Consider the following 22238-nt stretch of genomic DNA (forward strand, 5'->3'; position numbering starts at 1 on the left):
AAAATTATTTATTTTTTGAGACATAGTCTCACTGTGTCACCCAACCTAGCATGCAATGGCACGATCTCGGCTCACTGCAACCTCCGCCTCCCAGGTTCAAGCGATTCTCCTGCCTCAGCCACCTGAGAAGCTGGGATTACAGGTGCCCACCATCACACCCGGCTAACTTTTGTTTTTCTCTGTAGAGACAGGATTTCACCATGTTGGCCAGCCTGGTCTCAAACTCCCAACCTCAGGTGATCCGCCTGCCTCGGCCTCCCAAAGTGCTGGGATTACAGGTGTGAGCCACTGCGCCCGGCCTCAAAATTGTTTATTTCTTCTGAGTTATCTTTTTGGAGACTGAGTCTCCCTCTGTCACCCACGCTGGAGTGTGCTGGCCTGATCAGAACACACTGCAACCTCAGAATCCTGGACTAAAGTGATCCTCCCGCCTCAGCCTCCCAAAGTGTTGGGATGACTTGCTTGAGCTGCCATGCCCAGCCTCTCCCAAAGTTTTCTTTTTTTTTTTTTTGAGACAGAGTTTTGCTCCTATTGCCCAGGCTGGAGTGCAATGGCATGATCTCAGCTCACCGCAATGTCTGCCTTCCAGGTTCAAGCGATTCTCCTACCTCAGCCTCCCTAGTAGCTGGGATTACAGGCATGTACCACCACGCCCGGCTAATTTTGTATTTGTAGTATAGACGGTGTTTCTCTATGTTGGTCAGCCTGGTCTGGAACTCCCGACCTCAGGCGATCCTCCCAAAGTGCTGGGATTACAGGCATGAGCCACTGCACCCAGCTCGACTCTCCCAAATTTTTCTCAGCTCGCCTGTAGAGGCTGGGAATCAGCCCTAGCCATTCAGGGAATCCGTGGAGGGTGGCCCGGGCCCAGCAGGCTACCCTCTGACTGCTTTGGGCCGAGATACAGGTTGGAGTGAGACCTTGATCAGGTGGCATCTGGTGGGGTAGGGGAAGGTCCAGGTCTGGCGCAGTCGCACCAGTGGTCGGGCCCCACTTGGTGATCACTTTGATATCGTCCCCTGAGCTCGGTTGTTGCATGTGAAGGACAAGATCCGGCTGGAGAGCCCAACACGGTGTTCCAGGAGACCGAGGGAGATGGAAAGGTCTTCTCGGTCGCCACACGGGTTGCTGCATAACGGACTCTCCTGAGATAGTTACCGCGGCATCTGGGGGAGCCTAAGATCGTTACTGTGGGATGGGGGTCCGCAGTCTTTGAGAATCATGGAAGATGACTGGCGTATGAAGTTCCCCTCTGCCCTTGGGGGACCTACTGGTGCCGTCACAGGTGAATGAGGTAGGGCAACCTGGGCTCAGCCGCCTTCCCATCTGGTGCCGGCTTGTTCACATCATCATTGGATAAGTTTTCGTTCTTTTCTTTTTGAGACACAGTCTGGGTCTGTCGCAGAGACTGGAATGCAGTGGCGCGATCTCGGCTCACTGCAAGCTCCGCCTCCCAGGTTCAGGCCATTCTCCTGCCTCAACCTCCCGAGTAGCTGGGACTACAGGCTCCTGCCACCACTCCTGGCTAATTCTTTTTTTGTATTTTTAGTTGAGACGGGGATTCCACTGTGTTAGCCAGGATGGTCTTGATCTCCTGACCTCGTGATCCACCCGCCTCGGCCTCCCAAAGTGCTGAGATTACAGGCGTAAGCCACTGCGTCCAGCAAGAAATTTATTACGTTTTATTGTTTTTGATATGTAGTCTCGTTCTGTTGTCCAGGCTGGAGTGCAGTGGCATGATCTCGGCTCACTGCAACCTCTGCCTTCTGGGTTCAAGGAATTCTCCTGCCTCAGCCTCCCGAGTAGCTGAGATTACAGGCACCCTCCAACATGCCCGGCTAACTTTGGTTATTTTTAGTAGAGAATGGGGTTTCACCATGTTGGCCAGGCTGGTCTTGAACTCCGGACCTCAAGTGATCTGCTTGCCTTGGTTTTCCAAAGTGCTGGGATTACAAAGGAGTGAGCCACCGTGTCTGGCCAAGAAATTTAAAAAGTAGTTTCTCGCAAAAGAAAGGTGAAATAAATATATAATGGGTAATATATGCACCACTTTCCACATGAGGCCAGTAGGAAAAGTACTACAGTTACCAATGTATCTGTAAAACCATGTACTGAAAAACCATATACAAATTAAAATTAATTGTATATTAAAAATACACTTCTACTAACACTGGTCTTTAAAAGAAAAAAAAAATACACTTCAGGCTGCGCAGGGTGGCTCAAGCCTGTAATCCCAGCACTTTGGGAGGACGAGGTGGGCGGATCACGAGGTCAGCAGATTGAGACCATCCTGGCTAACACGGTGAAATCCCGTCACTTCAATTTTTTTTTTTTTTTTTTTTGAGACGGAGTCTCGCTCTGTCGCTCAGGCTGGAGTGCAGTGGCCGGATCTCTGCTCACTGCAAGCTCCGCCTCCCGGGTTCGCGCAATTCTCCTGCCTCAGCCTCCCGAGCAGCTGGGACTACAGGCGCCCGCCACCTCGCCCTGCTTATTTTTTTTGTATTTTTAGTAGAGACGGGGTTTCACCGTGTTAGCCAGGATGGTCTCGATCTCCTGACCTCGTGATCCGCCCGTCTCGGCCTCCCAAAGTGCTGGGATTACAGGCTTGAGCCACCGCGCCCGGCCTAAAACACTTCAATTTACTCATGAATCAAGACATCAAAAGAGAAAAGTTTTACTAACTGATTTAATGAGAAAACACAACCTTTTAAACTTTTGACTACTGCTTAAAGAGTACTTACAGAATTATCTCACTTCTAGGATTTCTTGGAAAAGTAATGTTACAATTGATGTCCAGAGATGCACTTGAAGAATAAGCCAGTGATAAAAATTTTTTTTTAAGTTTTTGGTGTGTGGGATGGAGTCTTGCTCTGTTGCCAAGGCTGGAGTGTAGGGGCACAATCTCAGCTTACTGTAGTCTCAGCCTCCCAGGTTCAAATGATTCTCCTGCCTCAGCCTCCCAAGTAGCTGGAATTACAGGCGCATGCCACCACACCCAGCTAATTTTTGTATTTTCAGTAGAGATGGGGTTTCACCATCTTGGCCAGGCTGGTCTCGAACACCTGACCTCAGGTGATCTTCCTGCCTTGGTCTCCCAAAGTGTTGGGATTACAGGCATAAGCCACCATGCCTAGCCTTAACTTTTATATCATGTGTGATGAATTTATATCATGGTGTGAATTTTCTGGAGCATTATACAGTCAGAAGTTGCTTAATCATGGGTATATGTTCTGAGAAACGTGTTGTTAGGTGATTTCCTTATGGTACAAACATCACAAAGTGAACTTACACAAATCTAGATGGTATAGCTACAACACAGCTAGACTATATGGTACAGTCTATTGCTACTGGGCTATAAACCATACAGCGTATTATTGTACTGAACACTGCAGAAAACTGTAACAAAATGTTAAGTATTTATGAGTCTAAACATAGAAAATACACACAGTAAACATGCAGTATAAAAGATAAAAAAGGATGCACCTGCATAGGATGCTTGCCATGAACACAGCTTGCAGGACTAGAAGTTGCCCTGGATGAGTCAGCGAGTGGTGAGTGAATGGAAAGGCCTAGGATGTTACTGTACACTAATGGAGAATTTATAAACACTGTACACTTAGATTACACTACATTCATAAAAACATTTTTTCCTCAATAATAAATAAACCTTAACTTACTGTACATTATTTTCTTTATAAACTTTTTTTTAAAACCTTTGACGTAATAATTTAGCTTAAAACACATTGTACAGCTGTACAAAAATATTTTATGTCCATATTCTATAAGCTTTTTCTATTAATTCTTTTTGACTTTTAATATTATTTTTGTTAAAGACTAAGACACAAACACACATTAGTGTAGGACTACCCGGGGTGAGGATCATCAATATTGTCTTCCGCCTTCACGTTTTGTCCCGCTGGAATACGTTCAGGGGCAGTCCTGCACATGGAGCCGTCATCGCCTATCATAACAATGCCTTTTTTCTGGAATATCTCCTTAAGGACCTGCCTGAGACTGTCTTACTGTTAAAAAAATAAATACGAATACATTTTAAAACAGTATTGTAGATATATAAACCAGTAATGTAGCCATTTATTATCAAGTATATATTGCACATAATTATATGTGCTGTAATTTTTTTTTTTTTTTTGAGACAGTCTCTCGCTCTGTCACCCAGGCTGGACTGTAGTGGCAGATCTTGGCTCACTGCAACCTCCACCTCCCAGGTTCAAGCGATTCTCCTGTCTCAGCCTCTCAAGTTATTGGGACTACAGGCGCACCACCACACCCAGCTAACTTTTGTATTTCTAATGGAGACAGGGTTTCATCATGTTGACCAGGCCGGTTTTGAACTCCTGACCTCAACTGATCCTCCCACCTCAGCCTCCCAAAGTGCTGGTATTACAGGTGTGAGCCACTGTGCCCAGCCAATTTACTTTTTTTAATCTTTGATACAGAGTATCACTCTGTCACCCATGCTGGGCTGCCACTGCTTGATCTTGGTTCACTGTAGCCTTCAACTCCTGTGCTCAGGCAATCCTCCTGCCTCAGCCTCCCATGTAGATGGGACTACAGGGTGTACTTCCACACTTAGAAAATGTTTTTAGTTTTTGTAGAGATGGGGTCTCACTATGTTGACCATAGTAGTCACAAACTCCTGGCATCAAGCAATCCTACCGCCTTAGTCTCCCAGTGTTGGGATTACAGGTGTGAGCCAACATGCCCAGCTGTGTTGTACTTTTATACAACTGAAAGTGCAATAGGTTTACACCAGCACCATAAACACTTAAATAATGTGCTGCACTATGATGTTTCTACTGCTACTAAATTGCAGTTGATAGAAATGTTTTAGGTATTATATAATCTTATGGGGCCACCAACCTGTATATGGTCCATTGCTCACTGAAACATGATTAAATGGTACCTGACTATACATGAATTATCTTGCATCTCACTTTCTATATTACACTGGTAGGATTTCTCTCTTCACTGGGAATTTTCACAACTTTGAAAGTATCTGTTAGAGTTGAAAACTTTCCCCTATTTCTCCCATTTATAGAGTTTTTATCGAGTGTGCATTCTCATATGCTTTTGTAAGGATGTGGACAAACTGAAGGCTTTTCCACATTGCTTACATTCAAGAGGTTTCTCACAACTGTGAATTCTTTCATGTCTTTGAAAGGAACTGTGAAGACTAAAGGCTTTCCCACATTCTTTACATTTATAGGGTTTCTCTCCAGTATGCATTCTCATGTGTCCTTGAAAACTTGTGGGATAAATAAAGGCCTTCCCACATTCCTTACATTCATAAGGTTTCTCCCCAGTGTGAGTTCTTTCATGTATCTGAATGTAACTAGAACAACTAAAGGCTTTTCCACATTGTTTACATTCATAGGGTTTCTCTCCAGTGTGAGTCCGCTCATGTGTTCGTAATGCACTAGGAAATATGAAGGCCTTCCCACAGTCCCTACATTTATAAGGTCCGTCTCCAGTATGGGTGATCATGTGTCTTCGAAAGTTCTCGAGAGAAATGAAGGCTTTTGCACATTCCTTACACTCATAGGGTTTTTCTCCAGTGTGATTTCTCTCATGGATTTGCAAATCTAGAGGATAATTGAAGGTTTTCCCACATTTTTTACATTCGTAGGGTTTTTCTCCAGTGTGAGTCCTTTCATGTATTCGAAAGTAACTGGTCCGACTGAAGGCTTTCCCACATTCTTTACACTTATAGGGTTTCTCTCCAGTGTGCACTCTCAGGTGTACTCGAAAGGCTGGGCGTGCACTGAAAGACTTCCCACATTCTTTACATTTATAGGGCTTCTCTCCAGTATGAGTTCTTTCATGAATTTGAATGGAGGTGGAACATCTGAAGGCTTTACCACATTGTTTACATTTATAGGGTTTCTCTCCAGTGTGAATTCTTTCGTGTACTCGTAAAAAACTGGGAAAAATGAATGCCTTCCCACATTCCTTGCATTTATAAGGTCTATCGCCGTTGTGTGTTATCATGTGTGTTAGAACACTTGTGTGGGAAATGAAAGCTTTCCCACATTCCTTACATGCGTAGGGTTTCTCTCCAGTGTGAGTTCTTTCGTGTATTCGAATAGAACTGGGACAACTGAAGGCTTTCCCACATTTTTTACATTCATAGGGCTTTTCTCCAGTGTGAATCCTTTCATGAATTCGAAGTGAACTGGGACAACTAAGAGCTTTTCCACATTGCTTACATTCATAGGGTTTTTCTCCAATGTGCGTCCGCTCATGTGTTTGAAAGGGTTGGTGATATATGAAGGTTTTTCCACATTGTTTACATTTATAGGGTTTTTCTCCAGTGTGACTCCTTTCATGTCTTCGAAAGGATTTGAGATAACTAAAGGCTTTCCCACATTCCTTACATTTATATGGCTTCTCAAATAGCTCATATCCAGTGTGAGACCTCATGTGTCTAGTAAGGGATGAACGACGCATGAAGACTTTTCCACAGACAGTACATTCATATGGTTTTACTCCAGTAGTGTTCTTCCTCACACTGAGATTGGGACTGACGGTTTCTGCACATTGACTACTTTCTTTACCTTCACAGAGTCTCTCTCCCATATGGCTTCTGTAAAAAATTAGAAGCACAGTAATACTGGTTGTGTATGAATGATTTTATATTTATCATCAGGTAGCAGAACTAAATTTCTTTTTTTTTTTTTTTTTTTGAGATGGAGTTTCGCTCTTGTTCCCCAGGCTGGAGTGCAATGGCGCGATCTCAGCTCACTGCAACCTCCACCTCCCAGCTTTAAGCGATTCTCCTACCTCGGCCTCCCAAGTAGCTGGGATTACAGGCATGCACCATCACACCCAGCTAATTTTGTATTTTTAGTAGAGATAGGGTTTCGCCATGTTGGTTAGGCTGGTCTTGAACTCCTGACCTCAAGTGATCTGCCCGCCTTGGCCTCCCAAAGTGCTGGGATTATAGGCGTGAGCCACTGCACCCGGCAGCAGAACTAAATTTTTATCATTTTCAGGGAAATAGTTTTCTGCCCTGTCTCACTTGTTTAAAAATGAATATACTCAATATTCAGCAAGAGGGCCTGTGTCACTGATAGCTATTATCGGAACAATAATATTGATGTATGGGGTTTTTTTTTTTGGTTTCGTTTTGAGACAGAGTCTCACTCTGTTGCCCAGACTGGAGTACAGTAATGCCCATAATCATGGCTTACTGCAGCCTTGACCTCCTGGGTTCAATCAATCCTCCCACCTCAGCCTCCCATGTAGCTGGGACTACAGGCGTGCACCCCCACGACTGACTGAATTTTCTATTTCTTGTAGAGATAGGGTCTCGTCTTGTTGCCCAGGCTGGTTTCGAACTCCTGAGTTCAAATGATCTGCTCGCCTTGGCTTCCTGAAGTTATATGTGAGGCTTTAAAATACTGTTTCCGGCCGGGCGCGGTGGCTCAAGCCTGTAATCCCAGCACTTTGGGAGGCCGAGACGGGTGGATCACGAGGTCAGGAGATCGAGACCATCCTGGCTAACCCGGTGAAACCCCGTCTCTACTAAAAAATACAAAAAACTAGCCGGGCGAGGTGGCGGGCGCCTGTAGTCCCAGCTACTCGGGAGGCTGAGGCAGGAGAATGGCGTAAACCCGGGAGGCGGAGCTTGCAGTGAGCTGAGATCCGGCCACTGCACTCCAGCCTGGGCGACAGAGCGAGACTCCGTCTCAAAAAAAAAAAAAAAAATAAATAAAAAATAAAATACTGTTTCCAAGGCTGGGCATGGTGGCTCATGCCTGTAATCCCAGCACTTTGGGAAGCCGAGGTGGGTGGATCACTTGGGGTCAGGAGTTTGAGACCAGCCTAGCCAACATGGTGAAACCCCATCTCTACTAAAAAATACAAAAATCACCCGGTGTGGTGGTACGTGCCTATAATCCCAGCTACTTGGGAGGCTGAGGCAGAAGAACTGCTTGAACCCAGGGGGTGGAGGTTGCAGTGAGCCAAGATCATACTACTGCACTCCAGCCTGGGTGACAGAGAGACTGTCTCACAAAACAAACAAACAAACAAAAAAAATTGTTCCCAAGTGCAATATTTTTCTTTCTTTCTTTCTTTTTTTTTTTTTTTTGAGATAGAGGATGGAGTCTCACTCTCTTGCCCAGGCTGGAGTGCGTAGTGTGATCTGGGCTCACTGCAACCTCTGCCTCCCAGATTTAAGTGATTCTCCTGCCTCAGCCTCCTGAGTAGCTGGGATTACAGGTGTGCACCACCAAGCCTGGCTAGTTTTTGTATTTCTAGTAGAGACAGGTTTTCACTATGTTGGCCAGGCTGGTCTTGATCTCCTCACCTCTGCTGATCCGCCCACCTCACCTTCCCAAAGTGCTGGGATTATAAGAGTGAGGCACAGTGCCTGGCCCAAGTATAATATTTTTCAACCAGTGGACATCTGTGTCACTTGAGAAAACATTTTTGGTAAACATTTTCTGATAATAAATAAATCTGGGGCCCAGTGGCTCATGCCTGTAATCCCAGCACTTTGGAAGGCTGAGGTGGGTAGATCATCTGAGGTCAAGAGTTTGGGACCAGCCTGGCCAACATGGCGAAACCCTGTCTCTACTAAAAACACAAAAATTAGGCCGGGCGCAGTGGCTTATGCCTGTAATCCCAGTACTTTGGGAGGCCGAGGTGGGCAGATCACGAGGTCAGGAGATCGAGACCATCCTGGCTAACATGGTGAAACCCCGTCTCTACTAAAAATACAAAAAATTAGCCGGGCATGGTAGTGGGTGCCTGTAGTCCCAGCTACTTTGGAGGCTGAGGCAGGAGAATGGCGTAAACCTGGGAGGCAGAGCTTGCAGTGAGCCGAAATCGCGCCACTGCACTCCAGCCTGGGAGACAGCGAGACTCCGTCTCAAAACAAAACAAAACAAGAAAACAAAACTTAGCCGAGTGTGGTGGCACGTGCTTGTAATCCCAGCTACTCAGGAGGCTGAGGCAGGAAAATCACTTGATCCTGGGAGGCAGAGGTTGCAGTGAGCAAAGATCATGCCACTGCACTCCAGCCTGAGTGATAGAGCAAAACCTCATCTCGAGAAAAAAATTTAAAAAACAAACAAACAAACAAATAAATAAATAAATTTGGAGCTGCACTTCTTTCTTGCTTTAAAAGTGTCACAACTTTTTTTTTTTTTTTTTTGAGATGGAGTATCACTCTGTTGCCCAGGCTGGAGTGCAGTGGCGCGATCTCGGCTCGCCGCATCCTCCACCTCCTGGGTTCAGGTAATTCTCTGCCTCAGCCTCCCGAGTAGCTGGGATTACAGGCACCCACCACACAACTGGCTAACCTTTTTGTATTTTTAGTAGAGACAGGGTTTCACCATGTTGACCAGGCTGGTCTTGAACTCCTGACCTCGTGATCTACCCACTGCAGCCTCTCAAAGTGCTGAGATTACAGGTGTGAGCCACGGTGCCTGGCCATAATATTTTTAAGATTCTTTCAAGGAACACTGCTATTTCTTGTGAGTACAACTCACCTTAGATTTCTCCCCTGGTTTTTGTGTTGATCTTCAACATTCTGGTCTTCCCATTTTTCCCCTAAAATGTAGATCAAGAATAATCATGATAAATTATTAAAAATTATACAAATATTATTATAAGTTCACAATGAGCTGTAACCATGCTTGGTTTATTTACAGAAGTATTCCCTTTTCAGATTCCAAACCTCGGAACAGTGATTATGAGCAAGAAATGCTAGTTCTCTAATTGACTATGTGAAAAAATGATGTCGGCCGGGCGCAGTGGCTCACGCCTGTAATCCGAGCACTTTGGGAGGCTGAGGTGGGCGGATCACGAGGTCAGGAGATCGAGACCATCCTGGCTAACACAGTGAAACCCCGTCTCTACTAAAAATACAAAAAATTAGTCGGGCATGGCGGTGGGCGCCTGTAGTCCCAGCTAGTTGGGAGGCTGACGCAGGAGAATGGTGTGAACCTGGAAGGTGGAGCTTGCAGTGAGGAGAGACCGTGCCACTGCACTCCAGCCTGGGCAACAGAGCGAGACTCTGTCTCGGAAAAAAGAAAACAAAAGAAAAAAATGATGTCACTGGGGTGCGGTGGCTCATGCCTGTAATCTCCACACTTTGGGAGGCTGAGGTGGGAGGATCACTTGAGGTCAGCAGTTCGAGACCAGCCTGGCCAACATGGTGAAACCCTGTCTCTACTAAAAATACAAAAATTAGCTGGGCATGGTGGTGGGCACCTGTAATCCCAGGTACTCGAGAAGCTGAAGCAGGAGAATCGCCTGAACCCGGGAAGCAGAGGTTGCAGTGAGCCAAGATCCCGCCGCTGTACTCCACCCTGGGGAACAGGACGAGACTCAGTCTCAAAAAAAAAAAAAAAAAAAGGGCCGGGTGCGGTGGCTCACGCCTGTAATCCCAGCACTTTGGGAGGCCGAGGCGGGCGGATCACAAGGTCAGGAGATCGAGACCATGGTGAAACCCTGTCTCTACAAAAAATAGAAAAAATTAGCCGGGCGAGGTGGCGGGCGCCTGTAGTCCCAGCTACTCAGGAGGCTGAGGCAGGAGAATGGCGTGAACCCGGGAGGCGGAGCTTGCAGTGAGCCGAGATCGCGCCACTGCACTCCAGCCTGGGCAACAAAGCGAGACTCCGTCTCAAAAAAAAAAAAAAAAAAAAAAAAGGCCAGGCACAGTGGCTCACGCCCGTAATCCCAGCACTTTGGGAGACTGAGGTGGGCAGATTACCTGCGGTCAGGAGTTCAAGACCAGCCTGACCAACATGGTGAAATCCCGTCTCTACTAAAAATAGAAAAATTAGCCAGGCGTGGTGGTACACGCCTGTAATCCCAGCTACTCGGGAGGCTGAGGCAGGAGAATTGCCTGAAGCTGGGAGATGGAGGTTGTGGTGATCTGAGACAGTGCCATTGCTCTCCAGCCTGGGCAACAAAAGTGAAACTTTGTCTCAAAAAAAAGAAAGAAAAAGAAGAAAGAAAAAAGAAAAAAATGATGTCATCCTTACCTATAGATGCCAGGTTCTTGAATGTTTCCTGCATCACATCTCTATAGAGTTTCTTCTGTGAAGGAGCCAGCAAAGCCCACTCCTCCTGGCTGAAGCTCACAGAAACATCCTCAAAAGCCACTGAGTCCTGAAACATCCAATATAAGTAGAGGAGAATAGGTGAGATTGACAAGGATGAGAGGTATACTCGATTCATAAGAAATTCACAGATGATTTTGTGGTCTCCAGACGTTTAGTGTATGACTCGATTGTTAGAAATTTAACAGCACATTGAACATATAAACTTACGGCTACGTCTTTGCCGTGGTCACTATAAGTCTTATTGCTCTCTAATGGTAGTATCTAGTTCAACTCGGAAAAATGAAAGAAATCCTACAAAAATGAGACAAACTTTAAGATCAATTTTTTTTCCTTCCTTTTTGAGACATAGATGGTCTCGCTCTGCTACCTAGGCTGGAGTACAGTGGTACAATCACAGCTCATTGGAGCCTAGACCTCTCAGGCTCAAGCAATCCTCCAACCTCAGCCTCCTGAGTAACTGGGACTACAGGAACATACCACTACACCGGGCTAAGTATTTTGTGTGTATTTTTTGTAGAGATGGGGTTTTGCCATGTTACCCAGGCTGGTCTCAAACTCCTCAGCTTAAGCGATTCACCAGTGTTGGTCTCTCAAATTGCTGGGATTACAGGCAAGATCTTCAATTCTTTATGAGATAAATTTTTATTTCTTGTGTGTTTGTTGTTTTCTAAGAGACAGGGTCTTGCTCTGTCACCCAGGCTCAAGTGCAGCAATCATAACTCACTGTAGCCTCAGATCCCTGGGCCCCTTCTGCCTCAGCTTCACGAGTAGTTAGGACTACAGATGTGCAACACCACACCGAGCTAATTTTTAATTTTTTTTTTTTTGTTAGAAATGGGGTTTTGTCATGTTGTCCGGGTTGATCTTGAACTCTCGGCCTCAAGTGATCCTCCTGCCTCGGCCTCCCAAAGTGTTGTGATTTCAGGTATGAATAACCACACCCAGCCCACGGCGTAATTTCTTATTACCCAAATCATTTAGCATTCCTGAAAATGTGGGATTAAATGAGGTGGAGGTTTGAATAAGTAAATACACATTGAGAATCTTCTATCCCCTTTGTCATACATGAGAGGCCAGGAGGCTTGTGGAAATCCAACTTGTAACAAGGTCTAGCTGCCCATATCGTCCTGAAGTATTTGAGGCCATTAGAAGCACTCAGATTCTGCTGACTGAATGGAAATACTCTTTTAGAGACATATTAATTTCAATTTGTTTCCAATATATATATGTCCCTATGTGGTGGCATTACAGGCTTGAGTCACCGCGCCCAGCTGTGTGTGTAATATTTATCATAGACTCAGTTTTTCCTTTTACTTTCTGTCCAATTTCATGAGGCTAGGAAGTTACTGGGAACACAGAGCTCAGGCACAAGGAAGGGGCCCTCACAACTGAGACCTTCACAAAATCCTTATACTCATGAGCCTCAGAACTGCTTCCAACCAATTTGTAGCACAAATACATATACACATGGAGATAAAATGTCAGAAGAGCACTTTCTGGAAGATCCATAATCATGTCATCTAGGCTTTGCTGACCTTGAAGAATAGATTGACAGTATCAATTTTCTTTTTTTTTTTTTTTTTTTGAGATGGAGTCTCGCTCAGTCGCCCAGGCTGGAGTGCAGTGGCGCGATCTCGGCTCACTGCAAGCTCCGCCTCCCGGGTTCACGCCATTCTCCTGCCTCAGCCTCCCCAGCAGCTGGGACTACAGGTGCCTGCTGCCACGCCCGGCTAATTTTTTGCATTTTTAGTAGAGACAGGGTTTCACCGTGTTGGCCAGGATGGTCTCGATCTCCTGACCTCGTGATCTGCCCACCTCGGCCTTCCAAAGTGCTGGGATTACAGGCTTGAGCCACCGCGCCTGGCCGACAGTATCAATTTTCAAGGGACTTCACTGACGTCCACAATGGTCTGATGGTGAATTTGCCCATGATTATATAAAATTAACAGGTAATTTCATACCTCCAAAGGAACATAAAATCTGGGTCAGGATGGCTTATGCCTGTAATCCCAGCACTTTGGGAGGCTGAGGCGGGTGGATCACCTGAGGTCAGGAGTTTGAGACCACCCTGGTCAACATGGTGAAACCCCGTCTCTACTAAAAATACAAAAATTAGTTGGGAATGGTGGTGTATGCATGTAATCCCAGCTACCTGGGAGGCAGAGGCAGGAGAATCGCTTGAACCCAGGAGGCAGAGGTTGCAGTGAGCTGAGATCGTACCACTGCAGTCCAGCCTGGGCAACAGAGTGAGACTCCATCTCAAAAAAAAAAAGGGCTGGGCGCAGTGGCTCATGCCTGTAATCCCAGCACTTTGGGAGGCTGAGGCTGGCAGATCACAAGGTCAGGAGATCGAGACCATCCTGGCTAATACAGTGAAACCCTGTCTCTACTAAAAAAACACACACAAAAAAAATTAGCCGGGCGTGGTGGCGGGTACCTGTAGTCCCAGCTACTTGGGAGGCTGAGGCAGGAGAATGGCATGTAACCGGGAGGCGGAGCTTGCAGTGAGCCCAGATCGCACCACTGCACTCCAGCCTGGGTGACAGAGCTAGACTGCGTCTCAAAAAAAAAAAAAAAAAAAAAAAGAGAATGTAAACTCTCCTTTCTCCAGTTTCAGGAGAAAGTGATTCCCAGACAGACACTCTAAGGGCTGTTGTCCCAGGTTCTCTTATTTCCATGCACTGATGTGCACCATACATGAAAAGATCCACACAGTTAGAAGGGATTTTCTTAAGTCATTAGGACTAGGGTCTGAGCAGGAAGAAATTTGGCTCCAGGCAACTCTCCCGCTTGATAAGTTCATCTGCATGCCTGGGTGCTCTCTGTAAGGTTTATTTACATTTACATATAATAGAAAATAAATATTTTGGCCAGGCGTGATGGCTCATGTCTATAATCCCAGCACTTTGGGAGGCTGAGGTGGGCGGATCGTTTGAGCCCAGGAGTTTGAGACCAGCCTGGGCAACATGGTGAAACACTGTCTCTACAAAATATACAAAACTTGACCAGGCATGGTGGTGCACACTTGTGGTCTCAGCTACTTGGGAGGCTGCGGTAGGAGGATTGCTTGAGTCTGCGAAGTCAAGGGTGCAGTGAATCGTAACTATCCCACTGCACTCCAGCCAAAAATAACTAAAGATTTCATGTATAGCATTTTACTAAAAAAAAAAAAGAAAACAGAAAAAAAAAAGTATATCCTTGATAATTAGGAAATGTCAAATAGTTCCCACTTCAAACTGAGTAGGAAGACAAAACTAGTCGATTAAGATAACATTAGTGGGCCGGGCGCGGTGGCTCAAGCCTGTAATCCCAGCACTTTGGGAGGCGGAGACGGGTGGATCACGAGGTCAGGAGATCGAGACCATCCTGGCTAACACGGTGAAACCCCGTCTCTACTAAATATTACAAAAAACTAGCCGGGCGAGGTGGCGGGTGCCTGTAGTCCCAGCTACTCGGGAGGCTGAGGCAGGAGAATGGCGTGAACCCGGGAGGCGGAGCTTGCAGTGAGCCGAGATCTGGCCACTGCACTCCAGCCTGGGCGACAGAGCAAGACTCCGTCTCAAAAAAAAAAAAAAAAAAAAAAAAAAAAGATAACATTAGTGTTGATGACTACAGAGAACAATTATGTACACATGAAGGATCAATTGATATACTCCACCACTTTTTTTAAGTTTGTAGATTTAAACTTGACCAAGATCCAATAATTTTTATCCAGCCACCAGGGAATTTATTGTACGTTTGCACATGGAGACTGAAACAAAAATAGTAGGAGCATTATTTTCCGCAAAGCAAACAAAAACAAAACCATGAAAAAGACTAAACACCACAACCCTTGGAACGGGTAGCTTGCAGCCTCAGATATTAGCACGTGAAAAATATACTGAGAGGTGGCTGGGCGTGGTGGCTTACGCCTGTAATCCCCAGCACTTTGGGAGACTTAGGTAGATGGATCACGAGGTCAAGAGATTGAGACCATCCTGACCAACATGGTGAAACCCCGTCGCTACTAAAAATACAAAAATTAGCTGGGCATGGTGATTCATGCCTGTAGCCCCAGCTACTCAGGAGGCTGAGGCAGGAGAATTGCTTGAACCTGGGAGGCGGAGGTTGCAGTGAGCTGAGATCACACCCTTGCACTCCAGCCTGGCAACAGAGCAGACTCCATCTCAAAAAAAAAAAAAAAAAAGGCCAGGCATGGTGGCTCACGCCTGTAATCCAGCACTTTGGGAGGCCAAGGCGGGTGGATCACAAGGTCACGAGATCAAGACCATCCTGGCTAACATGGTGAAACCCCATCTCTACTAAAAATACAAAAATTAGCTGGGCATGGTGGTGTGCACCTGTAATCCCAGCTACTTGGGAAGCTGAGGCAGGAGAATCACTTGAACCTGGGGGGTGGAGGTTGCAGTGTGCTGAGATCTTGCCACTGCACTCCTGCCTGGACAACAAGGGCAAAACTCTGTGTCAAAAAACAAACAAAAAAGGCAGAATTTAGCCCTGCATGTGGCACACATCTGTAGTTCCAGCTATTCAGGAGGCTGAAGTGGTGGTTGTAGAAGGCGGAGATCATGCCACTGCATTCCAGCCTGGGTGACAGGGTATACCCTGTCTCAAAAAAAAAAAAGACTTCCAGCAGGTAGAAAGTCAGAAAGGATATAGTTTAGCTGAAAGGCAACAACTAGGTTTAATTAAAATCCATGGAATGCTTCATCCAACAGAACAACACACATTCTTCTCAAATTCATATGGAACATTCACCATGATAAACTATGTTGTGGACAAAAACACACCTTACCAATTTTCAAAGAATGTACATTATATAAAACATGCTCTCAGACCACCATGGTATTAATCTAGAAATCAGTAACAGAAGAATAGTTAGAAAACCATCAAACATTTGGAAATAAAACCCCACATAGTTCTAAACATGAATCAAAAGAGTTTCAAGAAAAATTAAATTTGGGCCGGGTGCAGTGACTCACGCCTGTAATCCCAGCACTTTGTGGGGCCCAGTTGGGCGGATCACGAGGTTAGGAGTTCGAGACCAGCCTGGCCAACATGGTGAAACCCTGTCTCTACTAAAAATACAAAAATTAGCCAGGCGTGGTGGCACATGCCTGTAATTCCAGCTACTTGGGAGGCCGAGGCGTGTGCCACCATGCCTGCCTCCAATTCCAACTCTTAAATCTCAACAACAGTAAGACAAACGAACCAGTGAAAAATGGGCAAAAGACCTGAACACACACCTCACCAATGAAAGATATACAGATGGCAAATATACATATGAAGAGATGCTCAACATTATATGTCATTAGAGAGCTGCAAATAAAACTGAAGAGATACCACTTTACACTGATTAGAATGTACAAAGTTCAAAACGCTAAGAACGGCAATGGAAAGCAAAGATGTAGACAACAGGAATCCTCATTCCTTGCCAATGGGAATGGAAAATGGTATGTCTACTTTGGAAGATAGGCAGTTTCTTTTTTTTTTGAGACGGAGTCTTGCTCTGTCACCCGGGCTGGAGTGCAGTAGCTGGATCTCAGCTCACTGCAAGCTCCGCCTCCCGGGTTTACGCCATTCTCCTGCCTCAGCCTCCCGTGTAGCTAGGACTACAGGCGCCCGCCACCTCGCCCAGCTAGTTTTTTGTATTTTTTAGTAGAGACGGGGTTTCACCGTATTACCCAGGATGGTCTCGATCTCCTGACCTCATGATCCGCCCGTCTCCGCCTCCCAAAGTGCTGGGATTACAGGCTTGAGCCACCGCACCGGGCCGGAAGATAGGCAGTTTCTAACAAAACATCCTCTTATCAGTGGACCGTGCAATCACATTCTTTGCTATTTACTCCCGTGAGTTGAAAACTACAGTTCACACAAAAACCTGCCCGTGAATATTTACGGGAGGTTTCTTCATAACTGCAAATTTAAGACTTAACCGACTGGGCGTGGTGGCTCATGCCTGTAATCCTAGCGCTTTGGGAGGCTGAGGGTGGCAGATCACAAGGTTAGGAGATCAAGACCATCCTGGTTAACACAGCAAAACGCCATCTCTACTAAAAATACAAAAAAATTAGCCAGGCGTGGTGGCACACGCCTGTAGTCCCAGTTACTTGGGAGGCTGAGGCAGGAGAATTGCTTGAACTTGGGAGGTGGAGGTTGCAGTGAGCTGAGATCGTTCCACTGCACTCCAGCCTGGGTGACAGAGTGAAACTCCATCTCAAAAAAAAAAAAAAAAAAAAGACTTAACCAAGACATCATGCAACAGGTTTATGGTTAAACAATCTGTGGTACAATCTTTTTTTTTTTTTTTTTGAGACGGAGTCTTGCTCTTGTTGTCCAGGCTGGAGTGCAATGGCTCTATCTTGGCTCACTGCAACCTCCACTTTCCAGGTTCAAGCAATTCTCCTGCCTCAGCCTCCTGAGTAGCTGAGATTACATGTGTGTGCTACCACGCTGGGCTAATTTTTGTATTTTTAGTAGAGACGGGGTTTCGTCACGTTGGCCAGGCTCGTCTCAAACTCCTTACCTTGTGATCCACCCGCCTGGGCCTCCCAAAGTGCTGGCATTACAGGCATGAGCCAGCGTGCCCAGCTGGTACGATCTTATGATGAAATATTGTTCATTGATAAGAGAAATCAGGTATCAAGCCATGAAGACACAGAAGAACCTTAAAAGTATATGGCTCAGTAAAGGAAGCCAATCTGAGAAGGCTATATCCTGAATAACTCCAAGTGTATTACATTCAGGAAAACATAAAACCTTAAGACAGCAAAAGTATCTTTGGATGTCAAGAAATTGTGGGAGGCCCAAGTGGGAGAACTGCTTGAGCCCAGGAGTTCCAGACCAGCCTGGGCATTATGGCGAAACCCCACCTCTACAGAAGATACCAAAATTAGATGGGGATGGTGGTGCACGCATGTAGTCCCAGCTACTCAGAGGAGGCAGGAGTGTCACTTGAGCCCAGGAGGTGGAGGTTGCAGTGAGCCATGATCATACCACTGCACTCCAACCTGGACAATGGAGTGGGACCCTGTCTCAAAAAAAAAAAAAGTTAAACATGGGAGACTGAGGTGGGAGGATGGCTTGAGGCCAGGAGTTCCAGACCAGCTTGGGCAACAGAGTGAGACACTGTATCAAAAAAAAAAAAAAAAAAAAAAATGGCTAGGCGCAGTGGTTCACACCTGTAATCCCAGCACTTTGGGAGGCCGAAGTGGGGAGATCGCCTAGGTTGGGAATTCAAGACCAGCCTGACCAACATGGAAAAACCCCATCTCTACTAAAAATACAAAATTAGTTGGGTGTGGTGGCGCATGCCTGTAATCCCAGCTACTCGGAGGCCGAGGCAGAAGAATTGCTTGAACCTGGGAAGCAGAGGTTGTGGTGAGTCAAGATTGTGCCACTGCACTCCAGCCTGTGCAACAAGAGCAAAACTCTGTCTCAAAAAAAAAAAAAAAAAAAAGTTAAACATATTCCCCAGCTTGGACCCAGACTCTCCTAGCTTGAAAAATGTAATCTCGGTCCGGCGTGGTAGTTCACACCTGTAATCCCAGCACTTTGGGAGGCCAAGGCAGGCAGATCACCTGAGGTCAGGAGTTTGAGACAAGCCTGGTCAACATGGTGAAACCCTGTCTCTACTAAAAATACAAAATAAATTGGCCGGGTGTGGTGGCACATGCCTGTAATCCCAGCTACTTGGGAGGCTGAGGCAGGAGAATTGCTTGAACCAGGAGGCGGAGGTTGCAGTGAGCCGACATCGTGCCACTGCACTCCAGCCTGGGCAACAGAGTGAGACTTGGTCTCAAAAAAAATAAAAATAAAGAAAAATGTAACCCCTAGAGTGCGTCAGTACCTGGTAATGGAGAATAGGAGCACCTGATCAGCAAGGAACTATGGGAGCTCCACACCTCTTTCTCTCCTATGGCAGCAAAAAAACATCAGATTCCCCAGGTTTCCACTTTCCCAAGTGAGGAAACTCTCAACCAGATTGAGATTAAGGTTCTGATGCAAATGAGCTCCTCGATTCATTAACCCTGTCTCTAGAAACATAAGTCCTGACCTTCACAGACACTGTCAATATGCACCAATTACCCTCAGTACACCTACAATACAGATGTGAAACTCAAACGTAATGTCTAAAAACACACCCAAGGAAACCACAGTTAAAACCTCAGACATCCTTCCCTCTTCCCCTAACAGCATCTGCCTGTGGATCCTCAACTTCCAAGTGCTCTGCAGTTTCTCTCAGTACAAAGGGATCCTTCCATGGTGGGCATGAGTAGCTGGCAGACCTGTAGGGGAGACTCCCCAGGAAGAACCAATTGGGCCTTCAGTGATCTTTCTTTGCAGGCTCAAGGGTGGACTTAGCTTGGAAACACTTATCTTAGGCCTCTGGTCCCCAGTTGCAAGGCTCTGGAACACTACTAGTAATTTTAAATGAGATGATTTAATTAAAATCTTAAGGATTGTTCCTTAAACATCCAGCAGAGGGCCTGGCATGATGGTTCACGCCTGTAATCCCAGCACTTTGGGAGGCCGAGGCGGGTGGATCACCTGAGGTCAGGAGTTTGAGACCAGACTAGCCAACATGGTGAAACCCCGTCTCTACTAAAAATACAAAAAAATTAGCTGGGCATGGTGGCATGTGCCTGTAATCCCAGCTACTCAGGAGGCTAAGGCAGGAGAATCGCTGTCAATATGTACCAATTACACTCAGTGCACCTACATTACAGATGTGAAACTCAAATGTAATGTCTAAAAACACACCCAAGGAAACCACAATTAAAACCTCTGACATCCTCCCCTCTTCCCCTAACAGCATCTGCCTGTGGATCCTCAGCTTCCAAGTACAGAGGTTGCAGTAAGCCAAAATTGTGCCACTGCACTCCAGCCTGGGCAACAGAGTGAGACTTGGGCTTAAAAAAAAAAAAAATCCAGCAAAATTACTTAAACACAGTGTTATGTATAAAGGAAGCAAGAGGCCAGGCGTGGTGGCTCACACCTGTAATCCCAGCACTTTGGGAGGCCGAGGCGGGTGGATCATGAGGTTAGGAGATTGAGACCATCCTGAGTAACACAGTGAAACACCATCTCTACTAAAAAAAAAAAAAAAAAAAATTAGCTGGGCATGGTAGCGCATGCCTGTAATTCCAGCTACTCGGGAGGCTGAGGCAGGAGAATCACTTGAACATGGTAGGCGGAGGTTGCAGTGAACTGAGATCGTGTCACTGCACTCCAGCCTGGTGACAAAGCTAAACTCTGTCTCTAAATAAATAAATAAATAAAGGAACGAAGGAAGGAAGAAAATTTTAGGGCATTTAACAAGAAAACCCACTATTGCTTTCAGAAAATGAGAATGTCGGGCAGGGCATAGTGGCTCATGCCTGGAATCCTAGCACTCTGGGATGCTGAGGCTGGAGAATCGCTTGAGCCCAGGAGTTCAAGACCAGCCTGAGCAACAGCCAGACCCCATCTGTTAAAAAAGAAAGAAAGAAAGTAAATGATAATGTCAGTCAATTATTTCCATGGCAAGAAATAGTTTACTAAAGTATTACTCATATCTGAATGCTTCTAGGCGTTGCAAGTTTAAGTCCTGGAATACCATCTGAAATTATCAAACTAAAAGAACAGACCTCAGAAACATATTCCATGTGCTCAGGGGAAGAACAAAGAATTTTTAATAAATGTAATACTGAGATTTTTTTGTTTCCTGAGATTCACTTTTTGCCTCTTTGGAAATACTTCGTACTGTCTCTCAAGTTCTTCTGATAACATATATTTTATATTTATTGGAAAAATGACATTCAAATGAATACATCTTTTCAAGGTCATAACCCAAGGCAGGACAGTGCCAATCTGACACTGTGCTGAAAACATAGATCATCCACGAAAGTTTACGAAAAGGAACCTCAACCCAAAGGAGTTCCCATAGGATGTCTGTGCCCTGGAAAGATACCAGAATGAGGGGCACAGCATTTTATCAGAGTAGTTCCAAGTGAATAATTTTTCTGATTTTTTTTCTCTGATGTAAAATATCCACAAACAAGAAATCTTTTAAAAGAGGCATTGGCCGGGCGCGGTGGCTCAAGCCTGTAATCCCAGCACTTAGGGAGGCCGAGACGGGTGGATCACGAGGTCAGGAGATCGAGACCATCCTGGCTAACACGGTGAAACCCCGTCTCTACTAAAAATACAAAAAACTAGCCGGGCGAGGTGGCGGGCGCCTGTGTCCCAGCTACTCCGGAGGCTGAGGCAGGAGAATGGCGTAAACCCGGGAGGCGGAGCTTGCAGTGAGCTGAGATCCGGCCACTGCACTCCAGTCCGGGCTACAGAGCAAGACTCCGTCTCAAAAAAAAAAAAAAAAAAAAGAGGCATCAATTGGAAAAAAGATTATCAAAATACTGCGTGTGTTTGAAATGCACCACACAGGACAAAGAGTTGGTGACGATGTTTTCCATTGGAGAGGAGAAGTAGGCGTTTGGGAATACGGGGAGGGATCTGGAAATCTAGGGATTAATGGCCCGCCGTGGGAGGAGCTAGGCTGGGGGACAGGGTAGTGGATTTGAGACTCTGCTTCCAACATCTTTGGAAGACTCAGGGGGAAACCACCTTTGGAAATAAAGAAGGGACTGCGGACCCTACAGACTGCAGCTCCTCCCACTCAAACCAAACACACAAGGCGGGATTCTCCCCATGACCCTTCCGTGGTCCCTGCACAATCTGGGAAAGACTTGGGGCTGCGGGCGCGGAGCTGCCCAGAGAGGGCTCCGGGGCTGGGACCGCAGTCGCTGCGCAGGGACGGGACCGGACTCTTGGCGTCCCAGCTGCCGGCCCAGCCCCACACTGCGGCCAGAGGTGACTGAGGGGAGGCCCGGGTCCCGCGACCACGGCCGGTTCCAACTAGGCCGGCCCTGCACACTCACCATTTTCCGGCCTCGGGGGTGTCCCGGTGTTGTCCCTACGGTTCACGGAGCCAGCGCACGGTACAGCGCATCCGATGCAGGGGCACAGCAACCTGACGCGTCAAGGTGCCAGGAGACCCCAAGCTGAGCACAACCCGATCGCATAGTGACGTAATACGCATTTGCGAGGGGCAGTCGTACCCCTCTTTCCGGCGGCGCCCCTGATTGGACAATTAATACA

The 22238-nt window shown here is 46.3% G+C and overlaps 1 protein-coding gene across 1 annotated transcript; it reads right to left on the minus strand.

Moving 5' to 3' along the window:
- Nucleotides 1–2668: 2668 nt before the first annotated feature.
- Nucleotides 2669–22191, minus strand: ZNF791 (zinc finger protein 791). Its single transcript, XM_037992081.2, has 4 exons — nucleotides 22019–22191; nucleotides 11019–11145; nucleotides 9519–9579; nucleotides 2669–6604 (listed from the first exon to the last, which is right to left on the minus strand). Exons 1-4 carry the CDS (start codon nucleotides 22019–22021, stop codon nucleotides 5065–5067), a joined length of 1731 nt encoding a protein of 576 aa, XP_037848009.1. The 5' UTR covers nucleotides 22022–22191; the 3' UTR covers nucleotides 2669–5064.
- Between the last annotated feature and the right edge of the window lie 47 nt (nucleotides 22192–22238).

This window comes from Chlorocebus sabaeus, chromosome 6 (genome assembly GCF_047675955.1).
Source record: "Chlorocebus sabaeus isolate Y175 chromosome 6, mChlSab1.0.hap1, whole genome shotgun sequence".
Lineage (NCBI taxonomy): Eukaryota > Metazoa > Chordata > Mammalia > Primates > Cercopithecidae > Chlorocebus > Chlorocebus sabaeus.